This window comes from Syngnathus scovelli, chromosome 4 (genome assembly GCF_024217435.2).
Source record: "Syngnathus scovelli strain Florida chromosome 4, RoL_Ssco_1.2, whole genome shotgun sequence".
Taxonomy (NCBI): domain Eukaryota; kingdom Metazoa; phylum Chordata; class Actinopteri; order Syngnathiformes; family Syngnathidae; genus Syngnathus; species Syngnathus scovelli.
Genome location: NC_090850.1, coordinates 24059335 through 24082021, shown reverse-complemented (window position 1 = coordinate 24082021; position 22687 = coordinate 24059335). Strand labels below are relative to the sequence as shown.

At 55.4% G+C, this 22687-nt stretch overlaps 4 protein-coding genes and 1 long non-coding RNA gene across 14 annotated transcripts; 2 read left to right on the top strand and 3 right to left on the bottom strand.

The window, feature by feature from the left end:
• Positions 1-40: 40 nt before the first annotated feature.
• Positions 41-5974, bottom strand: dzank1 (double zinc ribbon and ankyrin repeat domains 1). 6 transcript variants are annotated; one of them, XM_049718532.2, is made up of 18 exons: positions 5584-5966; positions 5328-5449; positions 4996-5146; positions 4585-4651; positions 4424-4493; positions 3787-3872; positions 3655-3713; positions 3289-3316; positions 3110-3211; positions 2907-2990; positions 2674-2799; positions 2480-2600; positions 2265-2392; positions 1991-2176; positions 1768-1845; positions 1569-1696; positions 1072-1146; positions 41-337 (listed from the first exon to the last, which is right to left on the bottom strand). In XM_049718532.2, exons 2-18 carry the CDS (start codon positions 5434-5436, stop codon positions 223-225), a joined length of 1713 nt encoding a protein of 570 aa, XP_049574489.1. In that variant the 5' UTR covers positions 5437-5449; positions 5584-5966; the 3' UTR covers positions 41-222. The 6 variants fall into 6 exon arrangements, with proteins under 6 accessions (XP_049574489.1, XP_049574491.1, XP_068506517.1 ...); XM_049718534.2 differs by having other exon boundaries at positions 2289-2392; positions 5584-5739; XM_068650416.1 differs by lacking the exon at positions 1569-1696 and having other exon boundaries at positions 5584-5974.
• Positions 5975-6755: 781 nt separating this feature from the next.
• LOC125967426 (cyclic nucleotide-gated channel beta-3) lies at positions 6756-15803 on the bottom strand. 3 transcript variants are annotated; one of them, XM_049718513.1, is made up of 27 exons: positions 15665-15803; positions 14783-14859; positions 14574-14718; positions 14407-14455; positions 14278-14338; positions 13927-13951; positions 13543-13628; positions 13119-13201; positions 12932-13048; positions 12799-12840; positions 12505-12696; positions 12029-12136; positions 11795-11943; positions 11478-11681; positions 10969-11177; positions 10821-10871; positions 10378-10464; positions 10199-10263; positions 10019-10141; positions 9518-9659; positions 9300-9459; positions 9064-9161; positions 8860-8943; positions 8591-8709; positions 7779-7925; positions 7521-7698; positions 6756-7162 (listed from the first exon to the last, which is right to left on the bottom strand). In XM_049718513.1, exons 2-27 carry the CDS (start codon positions 14843-14845, stop codon positions 7019-7021), a joined length of 2931 nt encoding a protein of 976 aa, XP_049574470.1. In that variant the 5' UTR covers positions 14846-14859; positions 15665-15803; the 3' UTR covers positions 6756-7018. The 3 variants fall into 3 exon arrangements, with proteins under 3 accessions (XP_049574470.1, XP_049574471.1, XP_049574472.1); XM_049718514.1 differs by having other exon boundaries at positions 12029-12133; XM_049718515.1 differs by lacking the exon at positions 13927-13951 and having other exon boundaries at positions 14278-14455; positions 15665-15737.
• LOC125967446 (uncharacterized) lies at positions 7070-8540 on the top strand. Its single transcript, XR_007480732.1, has 2 exons — positions 7070-7218; positions 7299-8540. It is a non-coding gene; the product is annotated as an uncharacterized lncRNA (long non-coding RNA).
• LOC125967436 (annexin A2-like) lies at positions 15644-19526 on the top strand. Of its 3 annotated transcripts, none has more exons than XM_049718543.1 (14): positions 15644-15793; positions 16249-16420; positions 17020-17085; positions 17166-17259; positions 17361-17455; positions 17686-17799; positions 18008-18098; positions 18179-18258; positions 18347-18406; positions 18483-18576; positions 18666-18761; positions 18884-18942; positions 19018-19140; positions 19360-19526. In XM_049718543.1, exons 1-14 carry the CDS (start codon positions 15768-15770, stop codon positions 19417-19419), a joined length of 1230 nt encoding a protein of 409 aa, XP_049574500.1. In that variant the 5' UTR covers positions 15644-15767; the 3' UTR covers positions 19420-19526. The 3 variants fall into 3 exon arrangements, with proteins under 3 accessions (XP_049574500.1, XP_049574501.1, XP_068506519.1); XM_068650418.1 differs by having other exon boundaries at positions 15649-15793; positions 16233-16420; XM_049718544.1 differs by lacking the exon at positions 18884-18942.
• Positions 19527-20464: 938 nt separating this feature from the next.
• LOC125967441 (forkhead box protein B1-like) lies at positions 20465-21259 on the bottom strand. The gene has a single exon (XM_049718560.2). The coding sequence runs from the start codon at positions 21140-21142 to the stop codon at positions 20465-20467; it is 678 nt and encodes a 225-aa protein (XP_049574517.1). The 5' UTR covers positions 21143-21259.
• Positions 21260-22687: the final 1428 nt, after the last annotated feature.

Genomic DNA, 22687 nt, shown 5'->3' with positions numbered 1-22687 from the left:
TGAACAAATTCCCATCATGACATAACACGTCAGGGAAGGATTTGTGAGGAAAAACTTTTTTTTATTCAAATTGAAGCTGAAGCCCCCCGGTGACGCGCACTCTCTTTGCCTTCGCTTTTTGTGTGCCAATAAAAACTCAATCAACGCACACGTTTTGTTTTTGAAATTTGTTTCTCCGCTGAGAGAATTTCGTAGAGATTAGCAGGGTGTGGGCCCCGCCCGTCACAAAGCGGCGGACTCCCGCAGCAGGGACATCATGTCGACGCAGCCGGTGGCAGCGGCCACGTCGTAGGCCGTCAGGCCGTTGACGTTTCGCAGCCCAGCGGCGGCGTTGCAGCTGGAAGACAAAAAGGCCAAATGCGGCGGCGCGGTCATCGCAAACAATCGCCAATCAATCGTTGTTTTTCACGCGTCAATACAAGTCAATGTTGCTTTAGGTCAGGGGTCGGGAACCTTTTTGGCGGACAGAGCCATAAATGCCCATTTTTTAAAAAGAACTTCCCGTGAGAGCCATACCATTTAAAAGAAAAATGATAGGTTAAATACATTAATATGCATGTATTTTAATTAAGACCAAACATTTTTGGAGTGTATCAATGTATTTTTAATAACGTTTTTACTGTCGCGAAAAGAGCCATATTGGCTCGCGAGCCACAGGTTCCCCACTCCTTCTTTCGGTGATTGCAAATCAGGACCGCCCGCACGTAGCGAGGACGCAACGGTGAACGAGAACCGAAAAAATAACAACAGCTCAGAGAAAAAAAAACAAAACGGAGCAAACGTCCTCTGTTCTCGTCCTTATCCGTGACGCTCGTCCATGAGCTTTGACTACTACATTTCAATTGGACTTGTCTCTCAGTGTCGAGAAGAAAGAGTCATTTGGGAATTGGCGAGGGAGAAAAATCAGCCACGTTGACCACAAAAATGGACCGACGTAAAGGCTGCTCCAACGTTTTGAGTTCAAGAAATATGTTAGCATAGCAAGCGAGAGCGCAGCGGTCGGCGTTTGTGGATTCCCAGCGCTTCATTTTGCAACCACGAGTGCAGACTGACCTCGTGAGTGAGTGTTACCTGAGGAGAACGCGCGCACAGCTGAGACCGTCGGGTCCGAGCGCGGCGGCCTCGTGCAGCGCCGTGTTCTTCATCCTGCCGGGGGGGGGGGGTCAGAGGACAAGCCCGTTAGCGCCAACGCAGAAAGCCCTGTGAACATATGTTGCATATCTTAAGCAAGGAAGCCTTTTGCCATTTTCTCCTGCACAAAATGCATGCAAGGAGAGCTTTAGCTACGCTGCGGGGTTCATCCTCCCTCCCGCCCTCCCTCCCTCCCTCCACTTCCCAATGACGTCGAGACAGTGACAGCGGTGTCTTAATGGCAGCGCTGTCACTTGGGGATCTACTAGTACACTTTGCCGCGTGCGTATGGTAGGTTGCGCAGATAGGCTGAACAAAAGGGGGCCGAGCGCTGACCCTTGAGGGACACCACACGTGTGGATTCAACATCTCCGACGGGCGGGACCTGAACCTTTGAGGCTCGCTTTTCGTTCCCATCAATTGTACTGAGGACCTACGGGCCAAATTGCAGGTCAATGTTGGCGCCGCGCTGCAGTAGAAGAGGCACGGCGGCATGGTGCCCGTTGACGGCGGCTATGGCCACGGCGGGGCGGCCGTCGTTGCCTCGGCACTCGGGGTCCGCCCCCTGGGGGACGAGGAAAGGACAGCTGTCGGCGGCTGGAGAGGGAGCCCTCCATTTTGGCCGCTACTCCTCACCTGTTCCAGGAGGTGCCGGACAACGGCCACGCGACCGCAACCCGGGCCCAATTCCTGAAGCAGCTGCGCATTCCTGGCCTGGCGCCGGCAGAAATCAGAGAAAGGAAGCGTATGGTGCGTTTGCATGCGCATTTCTGCACGTTTCCATGAGCGCGTGTGCGCATGCTAGCACGTGTGTTTGCATGTGAACATGTAGCTCCACGTGTGAACGGGCGTGTCTCACCATCTCAGCGCCGCTGCATTCGCTTCCGCTTTCGGCCAGCGCACAAACCGAATCCGAGGCCCGGATGCGCTTGGAAGCAGCGCTCCTCACTTTCTGTCCAACCTCCCGGCGTACGTCCCCGCCCGCTGCGAAGCTGAGGCTCAGACTGACCTCGTGAGCGTCTTCTCGAAGCACGGCGCATGTCATCTGAGGGAAGGAGGAGACGGACCAGACGGGATGAGACGTGACGTGACGTGACAGCACGACACCACTCCCTTCCGCGGGCGACGCAAACCGTCCGTCCGTCCGTCCGTCGTACCCGGCCCAGCCGAGGCTCTCCCAGCAGCGTCCTGAAGGGGGCGTCGTTTTGGGCAAAACTCCTCAGGTGAGCGCACACGTGATCCAGCTGTTTCCTCCAGAAACCTGACGGACGAGCACGCCGCCAGTAAGAGGAACACGGCTCCGAGCAGCAACGAGAGCAAGTAGGAACGTGGGTGGCTTCTGACAGACCTCTCCCCGGGCTGACGGCCGAGCATGGCGGCCGCGGGCGACCCGCCGCCCGCTCTACGTCAGAGGATGGGCCATGCGCTACCGACGTCTGCGTGCGGCACTCTTGGGAGGACGGGCCGGCCTGCGCGCACCCACAAACGCATACAAGAAGAGGCAGAAGAAATGTGTCTGTGAGTGTGTGCGTGTCCGCACACCTTGGTGCCACACCAGTCGCAGTAGCGAGCGTCGGCGCGGTTGAGGCGTTGACACGCGGAGCAGGCCAAGTTGCCGGTGTGTGAGGCCTCCTGGATACAAGGGGCTCTGTCCACATCCAACGCTGTCTGCAGCCAAACAACCAAACCCGCACACGGACAGAGATACACTAATACCCGCACACGTTTTTGTTGACACGTGTTACTTGTGCTGGTTTCAAGTCTGTTTGTGTTACCGTGGAGAGGCGGGTGTCACACGTCAAGCAGTGTGACAGGTCAGCCGGGTTGCCTCGTCCACAGCACGCACACAAAACTTGAGCCTGACGCACAACAACAACAATCGCGCCAATCAAGTGCAAAGTGGCCGTGTGCTGCTATTTTGTTTGTGTGAGTTTACGGCTGTCGTGTGTGTGTGTGTGTGTGTGTGTGTGCGCGCTACCTGCAGGGAAGGCCGAAGCTGACGCCATAGGTGGGCGTGGCCTCTAGAACACACGTGCGTGTCTACTGCAACTTCAGCATGGCACCACACGCAACACGCCAGCTAACACGCGCGCACAAAGGCACATCAGTGTGACATCACCATCATCATCATCTTCAGGCGCCGTTCGGCCGCACTACCAGTCCTCCGTCAACAGGGGGCGTCGTGCTGGCAAAAAGGAGGCGACGGCACATCAGACAGAAACTTGGAAACCATGACACACACACATGCATTTTTTGCTATGTCTACGAGCGTTTCAACGTGTGTGTTTGCGCGGATGTACGGTGGGGTGGGGGGGTTAGGCTGCTCTGCGCCCCTGAGCGAGCATTAGGGGGACGGTGACTCGCCGCCCTTTGCCTCCCTTCAATGTTGAGTGGCTGGCGCCCAAACGTTTTTGGCCCTACTAAGAATTTCAGAAGACGCTTTTCCAGAAGTGAAGCGGCACGGTAAAACACAAGACCGCCGGTAGTATGTCGGCGAGGGGATGGTAACGTCGGGCGTCCTACCTTGGGCGATGGGCGCGCGCATCCGGCGTGGCGTCTGGGCGCCTCGGCGTACCTGCGCTCTGACACACGGAAGCGCCTCAGAACAAAAGCCGGCCACTCGTCACAAGTTAGCGCATGTTCTTGTGTGTTTACCTCCACACTTGAGCGTGCGGGAACGCCGGCGGGTGGAGCCACGCCAGGACGCCGGAGGGAGCCGGCGCCGTCCGTCACCTTTGACCCTGAACGACAACAATAGAATAGAATAGAATGACTTTATTGTCATTGTACAACTGATGTACAACCGAATGAAGGTATGCTACCAGAGGGGGCTGCTGCCATGAAAGGCGCTGCCAGGCACCACTGGGAGCAATTCAGGGTTCAGTGTCTTGCTCAAGGACATGTTTGTTTGTTTGTTTGTTTGTTTGTTTGTTTGTTTGTTTGTTTGTTTGTTTGTTTGTTTGTTTGTTTGTAAAACCACAGGAAGATCGGCTGTCGATTTGTTTGCTAGCCTCATTTTTAGCTCCCGTTCGTTGATTCGACTGTTCTTTGGCGCTCGATGCAGTTTCTGTCGCTTCGCTTGTTGCCGGACGTCCACTTTCAACCCTTCTGGGAAGGAAGCGCACGAAGGCACGGCTACGCCGTTTGTACAATATTTTGCAGCTTTCCATGCATTCGGAGTCAGCAGCACGCTTCAGGAGTGGAGTCGCTGAGCTCGCCAGTTAGCATTAGCAATGTCATCGATTCAAATACAAACAAGGTTCATGTCAGAAAGCGTGTTAAAAATCTCAACCTGGAAGCCGGCGTAAAGTCGCCACGTCGTCATCGTGGCGGTGGTGCAAGCCTTCGCCCGGGCTCACCTGCTGGAAGGTAACAGGGGGGACAGCTGATTGATTGAACGATCGATCGATCGATTGACTGATGGATGGAATGGTCGGGCGGCTGATTGAGTACCTGTTGCAGAGGCTCCGCCTCCCGGACAATGAAGATTTTGGTGACGGTGGCGCTCTCACGGCCGTCGCTGCCGACAGGAAACCAGGCGAGCGAGCGAGCGAGTGAGCGGTCAACTCAGCTCTGCTTAGGTTTCTGTCATTCAACTTGCAAAGCTAGTTTCACTTAACCCCCAAAGGTTAATAGGCAGGGTTAGGGCAGGCCCGCCTATGATGAGCAGACTCGCCGAAAAGTCTCAGAAGCCATATGCCGATTTAGAGCACCGCCCAGAATTTCGGAAACGATTCAGCCAGTTTGTCTTTGCAACTTGAAATTTGTCAAACTCTGAAGAAGCCACGGCCAATATGAGAAAGACCAAGTGCGCACTTTCGGTTGCAATTGTTGGGGCGTCGAAAGGAAGTGACATCACCCTACCTGGTGGCGGCCATGGCACGGACGCACACTCGTCCGGCGGGCAGCGTGAAAGGCGATCGGTAGCGCCGCCCATCGCTTCCTGGCCCAGAAGGCGCCTCGCGTGCGGGATTGGAGCCGTCCAGCGTGTAGAAGAGACGCGCGTCGCCCGTGTCTGATGAGTGCCAACACGCATGCGCCAACAGGCATGCGCACTCGTATTTAGAATCGGAGATCCGTTTGCAATCCGTCATCATTCTGGCCTCCGCAGTCACGCCGAAAAGTTCCATTCAATCATCATTTTCGGGCGGGCCCACGAGAGAAAAATGCAAAATTTGCGTTCGTTCATCACCTACCTGATTGAATGCAAACAAGTGTACTAGTGTCAATGTGGTTCCTTGACGTGGGTTTGTCCCGTTGCGTGATGGGAATAATCCGCGGCGCCGCCACCGCCCCTGCTGTCATGGTCGCGTCTGAGCTGCCAATCAAACCAATCAATAGCAATCAACACGACAATGACGTAAAAGTCCAAAAACAAGTGCTGTGATGCTATCCCGCGATCATCGAAACTTGTTTTTGTTTCGTTTGGGATATTTTAGATGACCAACTTACTCCGAGTCAAGTTAGGGGGGCCCCTTGGACACGGAACAATGTGTGAGCGTGTGAATGTATTGTGCGCGTCACCACAGCAACAGTTGATATTGACTTGCGCTTGTTGCTGTCGCGCACGCGCGTATCGAGGGTGGAGCCACTCCCGGACTCTGGCACGTGAGGTCAGACGGCAGCCATCTTACGTTGCCACTGTTACACTGGCTGGGTCTCAGGAACTGAATTTTACTGTTTGCGTTGAACATTCAGGGTACGGTGGATAGTGAAACACAGAGGTTAGGTTTACATTTCATATTTGATTCCGAGGGATTTTGGGAAATTCACGTGAAAAGGTCTCGGATAAATAAATCAATGCATTCAAGATAGGTGCGCTTCGCAAGTGACAACGCAAAATGACCGCCGGAGGCTTCACTTGTCGCTACAGCGAGTAGGCGGGATCTGAATCCATCCATTACGGTTGCGCGACGGCGGGCGTTCGGGTGGGGAAGCCGCCCTCCTCAGTGGACTTGTCGATAGAAGAAAGTTATCTTATTGGGTTAAATAAATAAATAAATAAATAAATAAATAAATAAATAAATAAATAAATAAATAAATAAATAAATAAATAAATAAATAAATAAATAAATAAATGTCTCGTCATTCAGATGATCTTGTGAAAATGTTATCGTGGTAGTTTTCATCAGGCAATCCTTTGGGCATCCCCATGTCTGAGTTGCGTTTAGGACCCCGGCCTGCGGTTTACGTTGTCTTGTCATGCTAAACAACAACAGGATTAATAATTATTAATGTAGACTCATTATATTAAGTGACAATGTCGACGCCCAAGATGCGTTTTGTCATCCGGAAAACGTTGCAAATTGTATAGTTTCGACCAGGCATATCTTTGGACATCCCCGCGTCTGTTTTAGGTTATTTATTTATTATTATTATTTTATACTGAATGCAAAAACAAAACAGATGAAGATAAAAAAAAGTAAATAAATACAGCTGCAAGGGGTTAGGGTTTCTTTTCAAAGAAAACGTTGTTGTTTTTCCACGCTGGCTGCTTGATTGGTTCGTTTGGGCTGTCTGTCTGCGCAGTTCCGCCCCGCCCCGCCCACCACTCGCCGAGACCACTCACCAGGCTTCCTTCCAGGAGTTGATGTGAAATCAAACACACAAGACTCCTGTCCCTCTGGCTTTCTTGTCCATTTATTGTGACATGTCGAGACTACAATAGAAAGATTACAGGACGCAGTGTGGAGTTTTTTTCAGTGTATGTAAACAGTGGCTAGTGGGTGATTAGGCTTTGTTTACGGCCGGCGCTAGCGGAGAAAGCTCGGGCTGCGAGGCAAAGGTCTGGATTCTACAAATTGGACGGGATTTGAGAGTTCTAAGCGTTATCTAGCAAGAAGCCGCTCGACATATCTGAAGAAGATGGTGAAGAGTCGGAAGCCTTTCACTTGGCGTCTTCCCCCACTCCAGTCTCTGCTCCGTCCACTTGCTGCTGGTCTTTAGATGTCGCCGCCTCCACCGCTAGAAGCTCCTCCCCTTCCGTCGCTGATGTCATGGTGACGGCCGGTGGGCAAGGAGAGTCCGGAGCCTGCAAAACAACAGTCCAAAGGCTTCTTCCGTGGATTTCTAGCCCGTGAGCTCCCGGTAGGCCACCGGCGGTCCCAATGACTTGGAGAGCTCACGTTTTCCTTTATCTTGCAAATGTCCCCTTTGTTTGTTTGAAGGATCCCGTTACGGTGATGGGAGTGGGGGATGGATGCGCCCCTTGCGTTTGGAATCATTGACTCGCGCCCTACCGAGCCCGCTGTGGAAGCATCAGAGTGGGGGATGCGCCCGCCGCGTGCATGCCTTTGGAATCCTTCACTGGTTCCCTTCTGCCTAACCATAACATTCTTGGCGGAGGAACCGTCCCAAACCGCAGAGCAAAAAGCAGCACCAAATCTCACCTGAGGCTGGCCCGAGCGCTTCTTGAGTTTGGCGAAGGTTCCCGCCATTCCCGCCTGCGCCGTCACCCGCATGGCCGCCTTGAACATTTTGGGCGTGTCTGGTGGGACCGGGATGACCTGGGCGGCCTCTTTGCCGCCTCCCTTTTCCTCCGGCTTCTTGTCCTTAGTCAGCATGGTCCTGAAGGGTAACACGGAACGTACGTGACGGACTTTTCGGCCAGGACCACGCCAAACACCGCGGAGTTCTGCCTTGCTTACTTGGCCTTCTTGCGGAGAAGTTTCTGGGACTCTGGATAGTGAACCAGGATTTCTGCCAGGTCCTTCTTGTCCAGGATGAACAGGTTGGCGAATCCATGTGCCTTCACGTTGGCAGTGCGACGGTTTCCTCCGCCCCCGGCCAACAAACTGACCAATGACAAAGTTGGCAGCGCCACGTCCTGGACTTTACATCTGTCTAGACCAGTGTTTCCCAACCTTTTTTGAACGAATCGTTCACTCACGAGCCAACACTAACAGCAACACACACATAAAATGAGTATGTGCCGATGCCACAACATGAAATCTCCAAATTCTCCGATTTGCCACGCATGCACGATTAGCCTTGCGGAAACTGACCTGTGGTTTGGTAATCCTGTTACAATTCGCTCGGTATTTAATGTTGGACAATTTCCCACGGAACATCTCTCACGTGACACCGGTGTGCCGCGGCACACTGGTTGGGAAACACTGGTCTAGACGTCCTGTCCGCATCCAGGTCTATTTCCCATCTATCTACGTCTACTTTGAGCGATCTCTGTTTTTAAACGTCTCCTCCACACTTGGCTCCTCGATGTCGTTGTCACGCCCGGCCGCCGCCGCCTTCTTCCGGAGCATGTAAAATGTGCGTCGAGGTGCGACCGTAGAGAATCAACAAAGTGGCACAGATTGTCTACAATTGAGGAACCCAACCGATATTTGCTTTGAGGAAGTCTTTTAGCCGTCGACGGAGCAAAAAAAAGAATCCCTCTATTTTTGATCATCCCTTGAGTAGTTGAGTTTCTGTCCACACATATTGACATATGTTGACTGACCTGATCTCGCCAAACACTGAGCCTGCCCTGATGGTGACAAAAACTGTCTGAAGGTCTGGACCGCCCACCACTTGGACCTCGCCCTGCTTGATGATGTACATTTCCCTGCCGATCTCACCCTGCATCACACACACACACACACACACACACACACACACGCACGCACACACGCACACACACACACACACACACACACACACGCACACACACACACACACACGTTAAATGTACACAAACAAACACATTGATAAGCACCAGTGGACACTGACCTTCTTACACACAAAGTCTCCTGGCAGGTAGACAACAGATTTGAGTCTTGTCAGCATGTCAAACACCATTTGACGATCACAACCCTAAGACATGCGGGCAATTGATCAAGGCTTGCTGTCTCCAAGAGTGTGTGTGTGTGTGTGTGTGTGTGTGTGTGTGTGTGTGTGTGTGTGTGTATGTCTGTAATGTTGGGAGCCCCTGACCTGGAAGAGCGCCACCTTGCTAACGATGGAGTAGTTGACATCCACAGCCATGTCCAGTCTCATCTTGGCAGGAAGCTGCAGCAGCAACTCTTGCTCGTCTACTTAGCACAATGATGCGCGCGCGCGCCCACGCACGCACACACACACAAACACACACATATCCATGACCCAAACGCCGTGCACACGCCACACTCCAAATGTGACGCACACAAGTCGCGCCGGTGGCGGTGAGTTACCCAGCATGCCTTGGCTCTTCCACGTGTAGTCGTACCAGGTCTTGATCCGGTTACGGACGGCCTTGGGAATGTCATACGAGTTCATGTATTTGGCGGTGCCGTCCACGCAGGCCCGGTAGTAGTTCTCGCCAGCCGTGGCCGCCCCCACCACGTCCCTCATCTGAAAGATACGGTCAGGCTTGGGTCCAGGGAGTTCGTTATCCTTGGCTACCACCCACCTGTCCGATCATGATGGAGAAAGCGAAGACGCCCACAAAATAGTTGATGAGCTGAAAGCAGATCTCAAAGACGGTGGTTGGGTCGGGAAGACCACCAATGGTGATCAACGTCTTCACCGCAAAGTAGTAACATCGGATGTAACTGCACACGCAGGGAAGAAAGACAGGCAGGGCAGGGGCAGGGTTAAGGTTAGGGCAGGGCAGGGCAGGGATAAGGCAGGCAAACGGCATTCAGAAGCATCAAAACGAGATCTTAGCCAGAATTTCAAGCTACATGCTAACAACAACAAATGCTAATGGGGCTACGTTTTAACAGCGCATGTAACGGAACTTGACTGGGAGGTCAAGCTACAAGCTATGCTACTAGGTTTTATGTGAACAGCGGGCGCACGCTACATACAGGCTACATGATAGGCTACATGCTATCAGTAGATGTTACTGGACACACAGGAAGGTAAACCTACTCGCTAACAATCAACACTAGTCGGTTCACGTCCTTACGCGTTGCCTTTTCCGTCGTAAACCCACTTGGTTGAACCTAAGCCTTGGTAGTCGGAGCCCCAGTAGAACAGGCACGCGTTGATGTGCAGAGAGTACAGTAGGTAGGTGGAGGTCCGGATCACCCTGACACAATCACCACATCAGTCCCCCGCTCCAGACACCAAAAGCTACCTAGCTTACCTGTAGATGTAGGCCTTCTTCATCACCGCTTCCATTCTGTCGTTAAACTCGAAGAAAACATGGTACTGCGAGAGAGAGAGAGAGAGAGAGAGAGAGAGAGAGAGAGAGAGAGAGAGACGCTTCACTGGAATCACGTCAATCTCCAGTCACACACCAAAAGCTCAGAAACAGAACAAAACCTTGAGCAGGCGAGGGAATCTTAGCAGAGACGTGACTCCTGTCCAGTAGTAGAAGATTTCCATGGGAAACAGACTGATAACGTCCATCTGCGGGCGGAGGACCGCAAACCGGTAAGCGTAGACTGGCCGAGCCCGTTTCTCAATCTGTACTTGACTCGTTCCAAAGCCGTTCTAGCGCGTCTCTCTCGGGCTGCTTCTCGGGCCGCTTCTCGGCTGGCTTTAGATGGCTTAGGGTTAGTGCGCCTCGAACGGGTCCGCTTTATCTCGACTTTTTTCGAGATGTGTCCGAGACTGGTTCCCTGTCTGATCCCTCGAATGCCTGCCGCCCCTTGTGTCAAGATTGATACTAAAGTGGTTTCAGGTCACCCCTAGAATTCCTCGAGTTGTACTTTACTGCTTCCAAACTAGTTGTACATTAGATGCTCGTCCGACATACTACGTACCTTGAATCTCTCGGTGGTCATGTAGTTTTCTTGCATGGCTTTTTTATCACACTGAAACGGAATGTCACGGACGCGGTAAGAGGGGGAAGAAGACACAGGAAGAAGACGAGACAAAAAGACAAGCCGACTCGTGTCTTTGATTCCTGACCACAATGTCCCCCCCGCGGACAAACTGTAGGCGGGGCTGGAAGATCAGGATGTCCACAATGTAAACCAGATCGCAGGTGTAGTCGACCAGGAGCCAAAGGTGGAGGTTCTCCGGGGACTGGTAGGGAAAGGCCCAGCGAACGGGTATCAGCCAAACGTTCCAGTTCCAGGCCGCGACCACCAAGAACAGCCACAGCACGTAGACCAAGTCTGCAGGCCCACACAGTTGACGCGTCACAGGAGGACTGACAAAACATTGTCCGTGCCGGAAGGGAAACACAACTGCAGACTGAGGTGATGGCGTCATCGCTCTTGAATGCCTCTAGGCTTCTGCTAGACAGGTTCTAAAACCATTCTTGATTTGCTCCAGAGTTGTCATGGAGTGGAGTTGTCAATAGAATAGAATAGAGCTATCAATAGAATCTGTCTAGCTTGTCTCGTTAGCCTTGCTTTGGGGTACTGCTTCTTGGGTGGTTCTAACCTGTTGCCAAAATGTCTCTGGATACAAACCGGTGAACGGGTCAATGCTGGAGGGGAACCGGAACTCCGCCATGGCTCCGAGCCATTTGGGCATTGCGAGTTTGGGAATTTGAAGTGGATGTCCCAGAATGTCGAGGCGTAACGCAGCTTCTTCTTCCTTTCCACCCATGGGGGCTTCCATCTCGTCTGCTCCAGGTGGGGGTGAGGGTGGGGGAGGCGGAGCTTTGCTGGGAGCTGCGGTCACATGAAAATAGTCCCTAGGCCGTTTTGTATAACAATAGCGGCTATTGGCACCGACGCAGCCGAGATCAACGCTGTCGTCGGCTCTGACGTTCGGTCACACTTACAGGCGGTGGGACTTTCCTGCTCCGAATCGTCCGGATCCACCAGACGGTCTTTGTGGCGTTCCGTCCGACCTTTGAAGAGCCGTACCAGCTGGCAGAGGCGGTCCTGGACCACGACGCTTCCGACGCTGGCCGCAGACGCCGGACGGACGCTGGGAAACGACACGCGCCGGGGACGTGAAGATGGCATATAGAGCAGGGGCTGGCTGGCGTAAGGATTCTCGCTCGCTCGCTCACTCTGCAGTCAGCAAGTCCCCTCGACAGGTCTCAGACTCGAGTCCGACCCTCACCGACTCGTCGGCGTCGTCGTCATCCTCCTGCTCCGCCGAGAGCTCTGCGGTCCTGCTGGGCCGAGACCACGACAAAGAGGGCTACGTGATACAGTGCTTGGCTTTTACACTCGGTGTAATTTCTCCAGGCAAGCACGCACTTTGTTTCTTCTACGCACGGTGAAAATTGTTCTTCAAAAGTTGATCGTAACGGAATGAAAAAGTCCAGCTTTTGCTCAAGCCCTCTCAATTTATCATTGGACGCGTATTAACACGTAAAACTGCTCCTCAATTTTGGATGTTTTTTAGCAAAACTAAAAAAAAAAGTGTCGTGGAGGAATCACGATCTCCATCAGATGAATATCGTCGCGGGCAGGCTCAGTGCGATAGGCCAGCGTGAAACAAAGGGCGGCGGACTTTCTTTGGGCGGCCATTGAGCGTCACCTGAGTGCCGGCTCGGGGGAGCAGCTCGGTGGCGGCGTAACAATCTCGGGGATTCCCGTTTCCAGTCGCAGACCTGCTGAACAGCAATCGACAGCCGCTTCGGGTCTCCAGGGTGACTCTACCCGGTCGTCTGGCCGGCCGGCCGAACTCGCGGAAAGGGCGCCCGTGACTTCCGGTGAGCCGGCCGAGCGCCTGTCGAGGATTCCATGACACACGAGCAAGACTTGGCGGTTAGTGCCTGGGGTTGGCAACTTGGCGTTGGCGGGAAGCTACTCAGGCGGGACGGCAACTCACCCGGGTCGGTCCTCGTTTTGCTCCTCCGGGATGTTTGGAAGTCTGTTGACCGTGAACGACAAATGGGAAGATGCTTGCGCGAGCGAGCGAGCGAGCGAGGTTCCGTGCTACATTGTGCGAAGAGGCCACTCACTGTCGGATGCGCGAGGCAGCCGAGTGTTCTGCCTCCAGCCGTCGCACGGCCTCCAGCGCCGCCTTCCTGGCCACGTCCTCAGCCACACGGGCGGCCTCCAGACGCTGCCGCCGCAGGCTGCTTGGACACGAGCGCACATTTTACGCCGATGGGAGCACAGACAAAAGCGGTGGGAGGAAGGACCGACCGTTCCTCCACAGGAGCCGGAACCGCCTGGCCGGCATCCGTCTCGACGTTCTCCTCGGGCGGAGTCGGGCCCTCATCTTCAAACTGCAACCGAGCACGCAGAGCATGGCATGGCATGGCATGGCATGGCATGGCATGGCATGGCATGGCAGGGCAGGGCAGGGCAGGGCAGGGCAGGGCAGGCCTGCTTTTCACCTAACAGCGAGGCGGTAGGAACGCTTCTCGGTCGGTATCGCGAGAGGAAAAGGCCTCTTTTTTTTTTCCTTTTTTCTCTCACTCTCTCTTGACAGTTGTCAGTGGTGAAATCCTTCGAACGGTGCCGACGCAAGAGCGACTCCAAAGTCAATTTGAAGACCGCACGCGTATAGAGCGAGGCACACTCGATGTTGCCATCGTTGCTACCGGATGGAAGATGTCCAGCTCACCTGGTTGTCCCCCCGCTTCTCCTCATCGGCGTCTTTTGCTGACGGCTGGACATCCAAAGGTTGCAGCTGGCTCTTCTTCACAACCGCTAAAAGTCACAAAGTGTGAGGGGCATGTGAGAGGCTAACTGCTAAAGTGCGCGTGGGTGCTAAAGTGCGCGCGACTGCCAAAGAGCGCATTACTGCTAAAAAGCGCGCAACTGCTAAAGAGCGCGCGTCCGCTAGCTGCACCTTGTCGCGTCATTCGGCCGGCTGGCTAAAGACTCGACGGCTCGCCGTAAGCGCTTTGACGGTTATCTGTTTATTTGCATCATGGAGCTACAAGGCACTAGCGCATGCGTGATTGTCAAAGACTGGTGTCAAACACCACTTTCACATTCCACTTACACTCTTGAACGTCATCGTCAGCTTCCTGCGTGAGGCAAAAGGACTGGTTTTATGGCGAGTGTTTGGTACACAGCCCAAAAAAACGCCGAAACATTGAAAAGGATTGAAGTCATACTTTGGCCTTTGTAAACAATACATTTAGTGCAACTTGATTTTTTGATTTGACGGCGGCGACTCGTTTCTTCAAGTGTAGTCGACCGATTTCAAGCTCCTGCCTTCCCAAACAACTGCGACCGTGTCAATGGCGTGAGGAAATCCAACAAGTTGCAGGCCAAATGGCTTCAATTCAGAATTCAGAGCTTGCGCGATCATGCTGCCGAGCGCCAAATGCTCGGATGGAGGCCTGCTCACCTGCTGGCGCGCGGGCCGGGGTAAGGTGCGCTCCAGGCTGCCGACGATCCATCCCATAATACTGCAAAGGGGAGACGTGGAGGAAGTGCCTCAGAGGCCTCGCCGCGGGCGTCTGCGCGAGAGACTCACCCAGCCGGGACGGTGTCCCCACGCGTGGACTCCGCCGGAAGGCGCGCGACTGAGTGAGCGAGTAAAAAGGACAAAGGCCTTTCTCTAGCTGCGCGCTGGTCTGCGCGCTACGAAGGAGGCGGCGAGGCGAGGTGAGGCGAGGCGAGGCGAGGCGGAGTCTGTCTCACCTGCCGCCGTAGCGTCCGGGCAGACGGCCGAGGGCAGAGCGCCGCGGCCCCGTGCGACGGCCGCCTGCTCCACGTCGGGAGGGAAGGCCTGGCTCCCACGAGACGAGGCCACTTCCTGTTTGGACTCATCCCGGGTGCTGCTGAGCTGCTGGTGAAAAGAATCAATCAAGGAACGGCACCGAGCCTGCCTTTGAGTGGGAGTTTCTGACCGGTTCCTGAAGTCGGTTGCTCTCGGGGGGGCGGGGAACCAGTTGGAGCAGCCAGCTCGTCATCTTCAACTTTTTCGCTGTGAAAGGCCGACATGGACACGGTTCTTTTCTTTGCTTTGCTTTTTTTCACGCGTGTGCAAATGAAGGAGTGGGTGAGCGGGCGGGCAGGTGCAAATGAAGGAGTGGGTGAGCGGGCGGGCGGGCGGGCGGGCGGGCGAGCGCGTGAGTGAGCCAGCCGGCCGGCCCAAAGCTTTGTTTTTTTTTCTATGCTTCTTTTTGTCTCTTTGCTTTCCATGTGCACACGTTTGTTTTTGGAATTCTTGCGCTGCAGTCTGGTCTCATCCAATTAGCGGCAGGCGCCTTCATCTTCATCCTCTTGGCGCTGTCAAAACGCTGGCTTTAGCACGTCAGCGTTTTGAGAGCGCCGGCTGACCTTCCGCGCGGCTGCTTTGGCCAATGTGGCGAGCTCGCTAGCTACGACTTCCTCTTTCTTTTCAAACGGGTAGACGGCACAAACCGAGGACAAGTGGAGGCAAACGACGGAGGCCCTTCAAAGCAAGAAAAGGATGAGCTAGAGAGAGCGAGAGAGAAGTCCGAGACTCGCCCCCCCCAGGTGGATATTTGCGTTCAGGTTCAGAAAGAAGCCAAGGAAAGCGCTTTCCACAGCATGATGCTTTCAGGCATCACTATTTGGTTTGGACCCGCAAATAAAAGCTAACTTTGGTCTCATGTGTCGTTTGATGCCTGTTGGAGACGTTTCCCTCCTTCCTCGACACCAATGCGCTGTCTAAACTTTCGATCTCTGCTCTTCTGCACGGCAGGTGACAGAAGCAGGCGCGCTTCGCGTTCGGCACCCGGAAAAGAATCAAGATTTCTCCCGACCTGACTGATTGAGCGGTCCTCCGCTCGCATCTGCTTCACACCGGCGAAACTGGGAACCAGAAGCAGGGCGTTGACGGCGGCGTGGCTGCGAGCTTGCGGGGCGATGACGAGAAGCGGGCTCGAGCTCAGGTTCGGGATAAGTGAGCGTGCGTGCGTGCGTGCGTGCGTGAGGACTTAAGAGGCGGCGTGGGAGCGGATTAGGGCAGGACAATTAGAGGGGGAGCGTGCACGCGAGCGAGCGCGCGCGCATCCAATGGGCTCACGCCCGCCCGCTCATGTCTTCTTTTTGGTCCACCACAAGAAATGGTGGCTGTTTTCATTTGGTGTCTTGTGGCTGTTTTCATTTGGTGTCTTGTGGCTCTTCTTTTTTCTCTCAGTCTTGAAGAAAGCAAAAAAAACAAAAACAAAACTTTTTACAATTGCAATTCACTCGTATGCTGCAACAAACAAAGATGGTGTCGTCAAAGGAGACTCCGCTGACGGCGACAGAGAGGACACGCTAATCATTAGCCACGGCCTCAATTGGCAAGGTGCGAAAAGAATTTTTACCACGGTTTTGTTGACACAGGTGCGTGTCGCCACAGCAACGGGACACGCCTGGCCCAGCGGGGGGGCGGCGCCAGGCCCGCACCGGCCCAGCCCAGCCCAGCCCAGCCCGGCCTCCGCTCGGGCGTGGGCGTGACTGCATGCGGCGCATTTAAAGAGCAAGAGCTCATCTCTCCTGCCAGTGTGTGCGTGCTGCGGGCAGGCGTGAAGGTAAGAAGAAGCGCAACTCAGACATTTGCTTTGTCGGTCTCGACGCGCTTTCTTGGGCCAGTCCGGATCCCGGCGACTGCGCTTCCTTCATTTGCCAGATCAGAAAAAGGTTCTCCAGAACACAGCACAGGCCAGCGCTCAAAAGGGACTGGCGTTGCGTTTTGGGCCCACTTGCTTGATTTCGACGTCTAGCAACTTGACAGGCTTTTCTTTTTCAATCGTTCTCTTTCAGCTCCTCGTGAATGCTTTCATGCTCGTGGGTTAGGGTTTTTTTTTTTTTTTTCTTCTCTGCTCGAGGTGAACGGGAAATGGTGGTCAAAAGTCAGCACGTGTCCATTTTATTGCGAGTCCTATCGCCCGCCGCCCCACCCAAGCAAACACGCCCAAGTGCATAGTGCAGAGGGCTCACCGTGGCTCTGCTGTATGTCGACGGGGCTCGGGCAAGTTGTACCGTGGCCCCGGTCAGGGGTGGCACCTTTTCATTCGGGGCCGCTTCCCGCCCGTCCCCGACCGACGCCCCAGATTGCGATTCGCGCAAACGCTCGCCAACCCGTCCCCGGAATCCTCGAGCGCTTCCCGACTCCCTCGTGCGTTTGCAGGTCAGAGGAATCGCCATGGCGCTGGTGTCCGAGTTCCTGGGTCAGCTGACGTTGTCGTACGGCGAGGTGAGTCCGACCGCCGAGGAAGGAAGCGCCGAGCCGGAAGTCGGACCCGTCGGATCAAAAGTGCGGTGTGTCCCGCGCAGGAGGCGGAGCCTACTTTTCCCACCGTAGTCGCCTACCGGGACTTTGATCCCATCAGTGACGCCGCACGACTGGACGCCGCCCTCCGGACCAAAGGTCGGCAATAGTGTTAGCGTGATCGATAGCGATTGGATTGGAATGACAATTTACAAGGCGGCTCGCTGTAGATTGCTGAGGTTTGGCGTTTGCACATTCAGGGGTGGACAAGCAAAGCATCATCGACATTCTGACGCGAAGGTCGTACGAGCAGCGGCGCGACATCGCCTTTGAGTACGAGCGCCTCGCCAAGAAGGTGGGAGGCTGCCACCGCCGCGGCCACCGCGGCCACCGCGGCCGCCGCGGCCGCCGCGGCGGCCGCGGCCGCCGCGGCCGCCGCGGCCGCCGCGGCCGCCGCTGCCGCCGCTGCCGCCGCTGCCGCCGCTGCCGCCGCTGCCGCCACTGCCGCCACTGCCGCCACTGCCGCCGCCACTGCCGCCGCCACCTTGGGGCCTCGGCCGCATGACGCGCTCACTTGCGTTTCAGGATCTGCAGACGGCCCTGAAGGGGGCGCTGTCAGGATCGCTGGAGGCGCTGATGCTGGGCCTGATGAAGAGCCCCGCCCAGTACGACGCCCTGGAGCTCAAAGCTGCCATGAAGGTGCGTCGGGCGCCAACACGGACGGGACGACCATTACGACAACAACGACGAGGACATCCGACGCCGGCGACAAATACAAAGACGCCGGTGGCGATGACTTTAAGGGCGATGACCACGACAAAAAACACCACAACTAGACCGGCAGACAACATGCCTGAGAAGTAACGGAGGGCTGTCGGTTCTTTTTTCTTTTTCCCCCCCGCCTCAGGGTCTGGGAACCGACGAGGAGACGCTCATCGAAATCGTCTGCTCCCGAAACGAGCGAGAACTGTCCGACATCCAAAAAGTGTATCGCGAAGGTCCGACCGGTGTGAGTGACGTGGCAGATTCAAGAGCATAAAACCTCCTTCGTCCCTCCCTCCCTCCTTGCTTCCCTCAGTATTTAAGAAAGAGCTGGAGAAAGACATCGCAGGGGACACATCAGGAGATGTGGCCAAGCTGCTGCTGGCTCTCGTTCAGGCCGGTCACAAATTCACGCCGCTTGAGGCCCACTCGCGCCGACGTGGACGTGCTTGCGACTCAGCCGCTCTTTTGTTGTCGCCTTCAGACCAAACGAGAGCGGGCATCCAACGTCGTCGACTACCAGAAGATCGATGACGACGCCAAGGTTGGCTCGCTCGCCTCGATGGCTGAGTCCATCCGTAAGTCATTGAGTTGTGGCCACGCCCCCTTTGTGTCATCAGAGCCTCTACGACGCCGGCATAAAGCGCAAAGGGACTGACGTGGCTGTGTGGATTTCCATTCTGACGCAGAGGAGCGCCTCCCACCTGCAGAGAGGTGCGCTGCGCTCGCTCGCTCGCTTCCCTCTTTGACGTGGTCACCCACCGTTCGCTCATGACGAGCTGCTCCATGTGTGCGCGCGCTAGTCTTCGAGCGCTACAAGAGCTACAGTCCGTACGACATGAAGGAAAGCATCCGCAAGGAAGTCAAAGGGGACCTGGAGAAATCTTTGCTGGCCCTGGGTACGTTGTCTCTTCCCTCCTTGACTCTCACGCCAATTTTACACTTGTGTGTGTGTGTGTGTGTGTGTGTGTGTGTGCGTGCGTGTGCGTGTGCGTGTGCGTGTGCGTGTGCGCACGCACAGTGGCGTGTTTGGAGAACAAGCAGATGTACTTTGCCGACAGACTGGACGAGGCCATGAGGGTACCGGCGTCGCAGCGCGTGCATGCATGCGGCCGCATGCAAGCGACCTCTGGCTGACCTCTGTGTGCCTTTCAGGGCAAAGGCGCCAAGGAGAAAGTTTTGACTCGCATCCTGGTGTCTCGATGCCAAGTGGACTTGATGAAGATCAGAAACCAGTTCAAGAAGCGACACGGCCGCTCGCTCTACCGCGCCATCAGCGTGAGCACCGTTACGTCAATGATCGCAAGCGCCCGCCCGCCGCGAGCTTTTTGATGGATACCACGGCCGCAGCATTAGCGGCATGCCCGTGGCTCCGTTCGCAATTTGTACGGCCCAAAGCGGCACCCGAGCCACAAGTTAGACATAAGCTGCAAAATTGTGGGCCCACGCCGATGGCTCAAAGAAACCTCCAGCCGCCCCGCTCTCCTTTTGTTTCAGGAGCATACCAAAGGTGACTACCAGAAGGCTTTGCTCAGCTTGTGCGGAGGAGATGACTGAGCCTGGTCAACGTCTGCGCGTGTGCTGGATGACGGCGGGAAACACACACACACCAAGCCAAAAGTGCGCCGCACGTGTCCATCAGACATTAAAAGATAGATGCAAAGCGTCTGGCTCCTGTTTGTCGCTTCCACGGCAGGCACACCAGAGGGCAGCACCAGCGACATTTTGCTTCTCTGATGCGAGAACAACAATCCACATCCTATTGCGACAAAGTCCACGTGCGAGAAAGGACAAAGCGCCGAGCCGAGCGCATCTTTGCTCTTCATTACGTCTTCTGGATGCCACCGTCACAGCCACTTGGCTTTTAGGACGGCTGCCGCGTCCTCACCAATCACACGCGCTAATGTGTCCACTGACACGCGCACACACACACACACACACACACACACACTTGTCAATGCTTTTCCAAAGTCAAAGTGCTGACGGGCGCTTTAATGAAGCCGCTGACAGCCAATTGACTTTGTGGACTAATGAATGGCTCGCTTGTGCTTTGTCAAACAAACAAACAAACAAACAAACAAACAAACAAACAAACAAACAAACAAACAAACAAACAAACAAACAAACACAAACAAACAAACAAACAAACAAACAAACACAAACAAACAAACAAACAAACAAACAAACAAACAAACAAACAAACAAACAAACGGGAGGTCTGCCTACTCTCCTGCAAAAGAGGCCACAGGCAACTGCTTCTTGTCCAAACAATTTGACCAAAATGCGAGCGAGTGGTCATCAAAAAAGACAGAGCGAGAGAGAAAAATGTGATGCCTTTATAAAATGACTATACAGAAACGGCGGTTCCCATTGCATGCAATTTCATGCACAAGAGGACAAACTCTTTCCAGCATCCTCTCGGACTTTCAATTGATGTTAAGCAGCTCCCCGCACGTTTGAAAGTTGACAAAGTTTGCAAGGAACCGGCACGCATCGGCACCTTAGTGCGTGCGACGAGCTTGGAAACGCGCCAGCCACAGTTTGAGGGAAAAGAGGCAGACGAGCGCAGCAAACTGCGCAGAACCGGCCCTCCCCATGTCAGTCATTTGGCGGGTGCCGGCAGCGGCGGCGGGAACGGCGCCAGCAGGACCGGAGGCAGCCAAACCGGAGCGGCTTTGACGGCCAGCGGGACGGCGGGAAGCCGTCGGCCTCCGAGCCCGCACGCCATCCAGGGCATAGGGAGAAAGTCCTCCGGGCCGGTCGCCACCGGCCACCTGGCCGCGTCGCCCACGAGGCTCTCGATGGCGAAAGGGTGCTTGAAGGGCGGGCGCGGCGGGCGCGGCGGCAGTGGTGGCGGTGGTGGCGGTGGCGGCGGCGGCGGCGGCGGCGGCAGCGGGCAGGGGTCCCGGAGTGAGCGGAGCAGCGGCTGCCCCCTGGCCAGGGGCTGCGCGGCCTTGAACCTCTGGCGGCGTCTGAGGAAAGTCCCGTTGCGGAACATGTCCCCGCAATGGGGGTGCAGGGCCCACATGGCGCCCTTGCCCGGCTGCTCGGGCCCGCGCGGCATCTTGACAAAGCAGTCGTTGAAGGACAAGTTGTGTCGCACAGAGTTCTGCCAGCGTCGGGCGTTGTGACGGTAGAAGGGGAAGTTGTCGGAGATGAAGCGGTAGATGGCGCTCAGGGGGAGCATCTTGTCCGGGCTGTTCCGGATGGCCATGGCCGTCAGGCTGACGTACGAGTAGGGCGGCTTGCCCGAGGCGCCACGTGAGGGACGGGGGGGCATGATGGTCCGAGGGAAGGGGCGACGGACGGCGAGGATGCGGGGCCACCCAGCCAGACTGGCTGACCTGGGGAGTGCGAAGAGTGTGGCGAGGCTGTCGCACACACGGGTTGTGAAGTTGGGGAGGCGGCACCGCGCTGGGAGGGAGGGAGGGAGGGAGGGAGGGAGGGAGGGAGGGAGGGAGAGAGGGAAAGAGGGAGGGCAGGCGGCGGCGGCCAGGCGGGTCAGCTCATTGGCTGCTTCTTCTTGGTCGCCATGGGGGGGGGGGGGGGGGGGCGACCTTATCGACACCATCTCGCCACATAAGCCCAAGGAGAAAGGCCTTCAGGAACGCTCGATTCCAAAACACGCTCACCCCGCTTGCCATTGCAGTTCTCTCAAGTGACATTTCTGGAATCACGGCCAGTCGTCTCTTTACGTTAGTCCTCCCGACAAACGAGGCCATCTTCGTCGTCACCGGCGAAAGCCTCGCGACGGATTTGGAAAGCCCGGCTACGGATTTGACACGTCAGGCTGGTCCACTTGAACTCAAATGATGGGAGGAATGAGGAAAAAGGCAAGATTTGACCATCTAATGCTTTGGGATGTCAGCTGAGCTGAGCCTTTTTATTCTCACATCCCTTCTGCCAGATAAACGGCGTCGTGGCTCAGCCACTCGGCCGAGTTCACAAATGGAAATGAATGAACGGGATGCTAACGAAGGGCGGCTAACGAGCGGAACGACCTCCGGCATCAAGCCAAAGGAACGCGCTCGCTCGTTCGCTCCGGCCGCTCGGCTGACGGCGGCCGGGGCTGGACCTAAGCTTGCCTGCCTGCCTGCCTGCCTGCCTGCGGGCCTGCCAGTGAAACGTTCCCAAGTCTGGCCCGATTTGCATCCGGCAAGGCCTTGACCCGAATTGGGTCAGAAGCCCCTTTTGGAGGTCTTCCCCAGGTGGGAAGACTGTCCAAATGTATACATGTGTCCAAGAAGAATAAGGAGAAGAAGAAGCAGCCCAGCGAGCCAGCCGTTTTCTTTGGACAGTGATGTGGGCGCGCCGCAACGCCGCCTGCTGGCGACAAGGAGCTTGACCACTCGGTCCGTAACACTGATCAATTTGGATCCGTTTGTGGAAGCCACTTTTGGTGTGTTTATCTTTGTTATATAGCGCTGCATTGGCTGCTGTTGACAACTTAGCAACAAGGAAGAGAATCCTTGCTTGAAATTGGCCCGGGACTCGGAAAGCGAGTGTTAACAGTGCATGAAACAAAACGGTGACATGCAAGGCGAAATAACAAAAACAACAACAACTGGGGAAAATGGGGCGCGAGTCCAAACCCCGGCCCGAGACGGCGAGTGTAGGCTCCCGCACCCCCACGCTGCAGGCCTGTTCACGCGACGTCCAGGAGGTGGCGTCTTCGTCGAAGGAATAAGTGTTGTGTACTCACAGTGCACGAGCCGGTCAGGTCGGTGGTCGGTCCCGTGGCCCCGTGACGTGTGCTTTTTCCCCAGTAGACGCCTTGACGTTCGTTCCAAGGAAGAAAATTAGACGTTTTCCACAAACGCTCCGC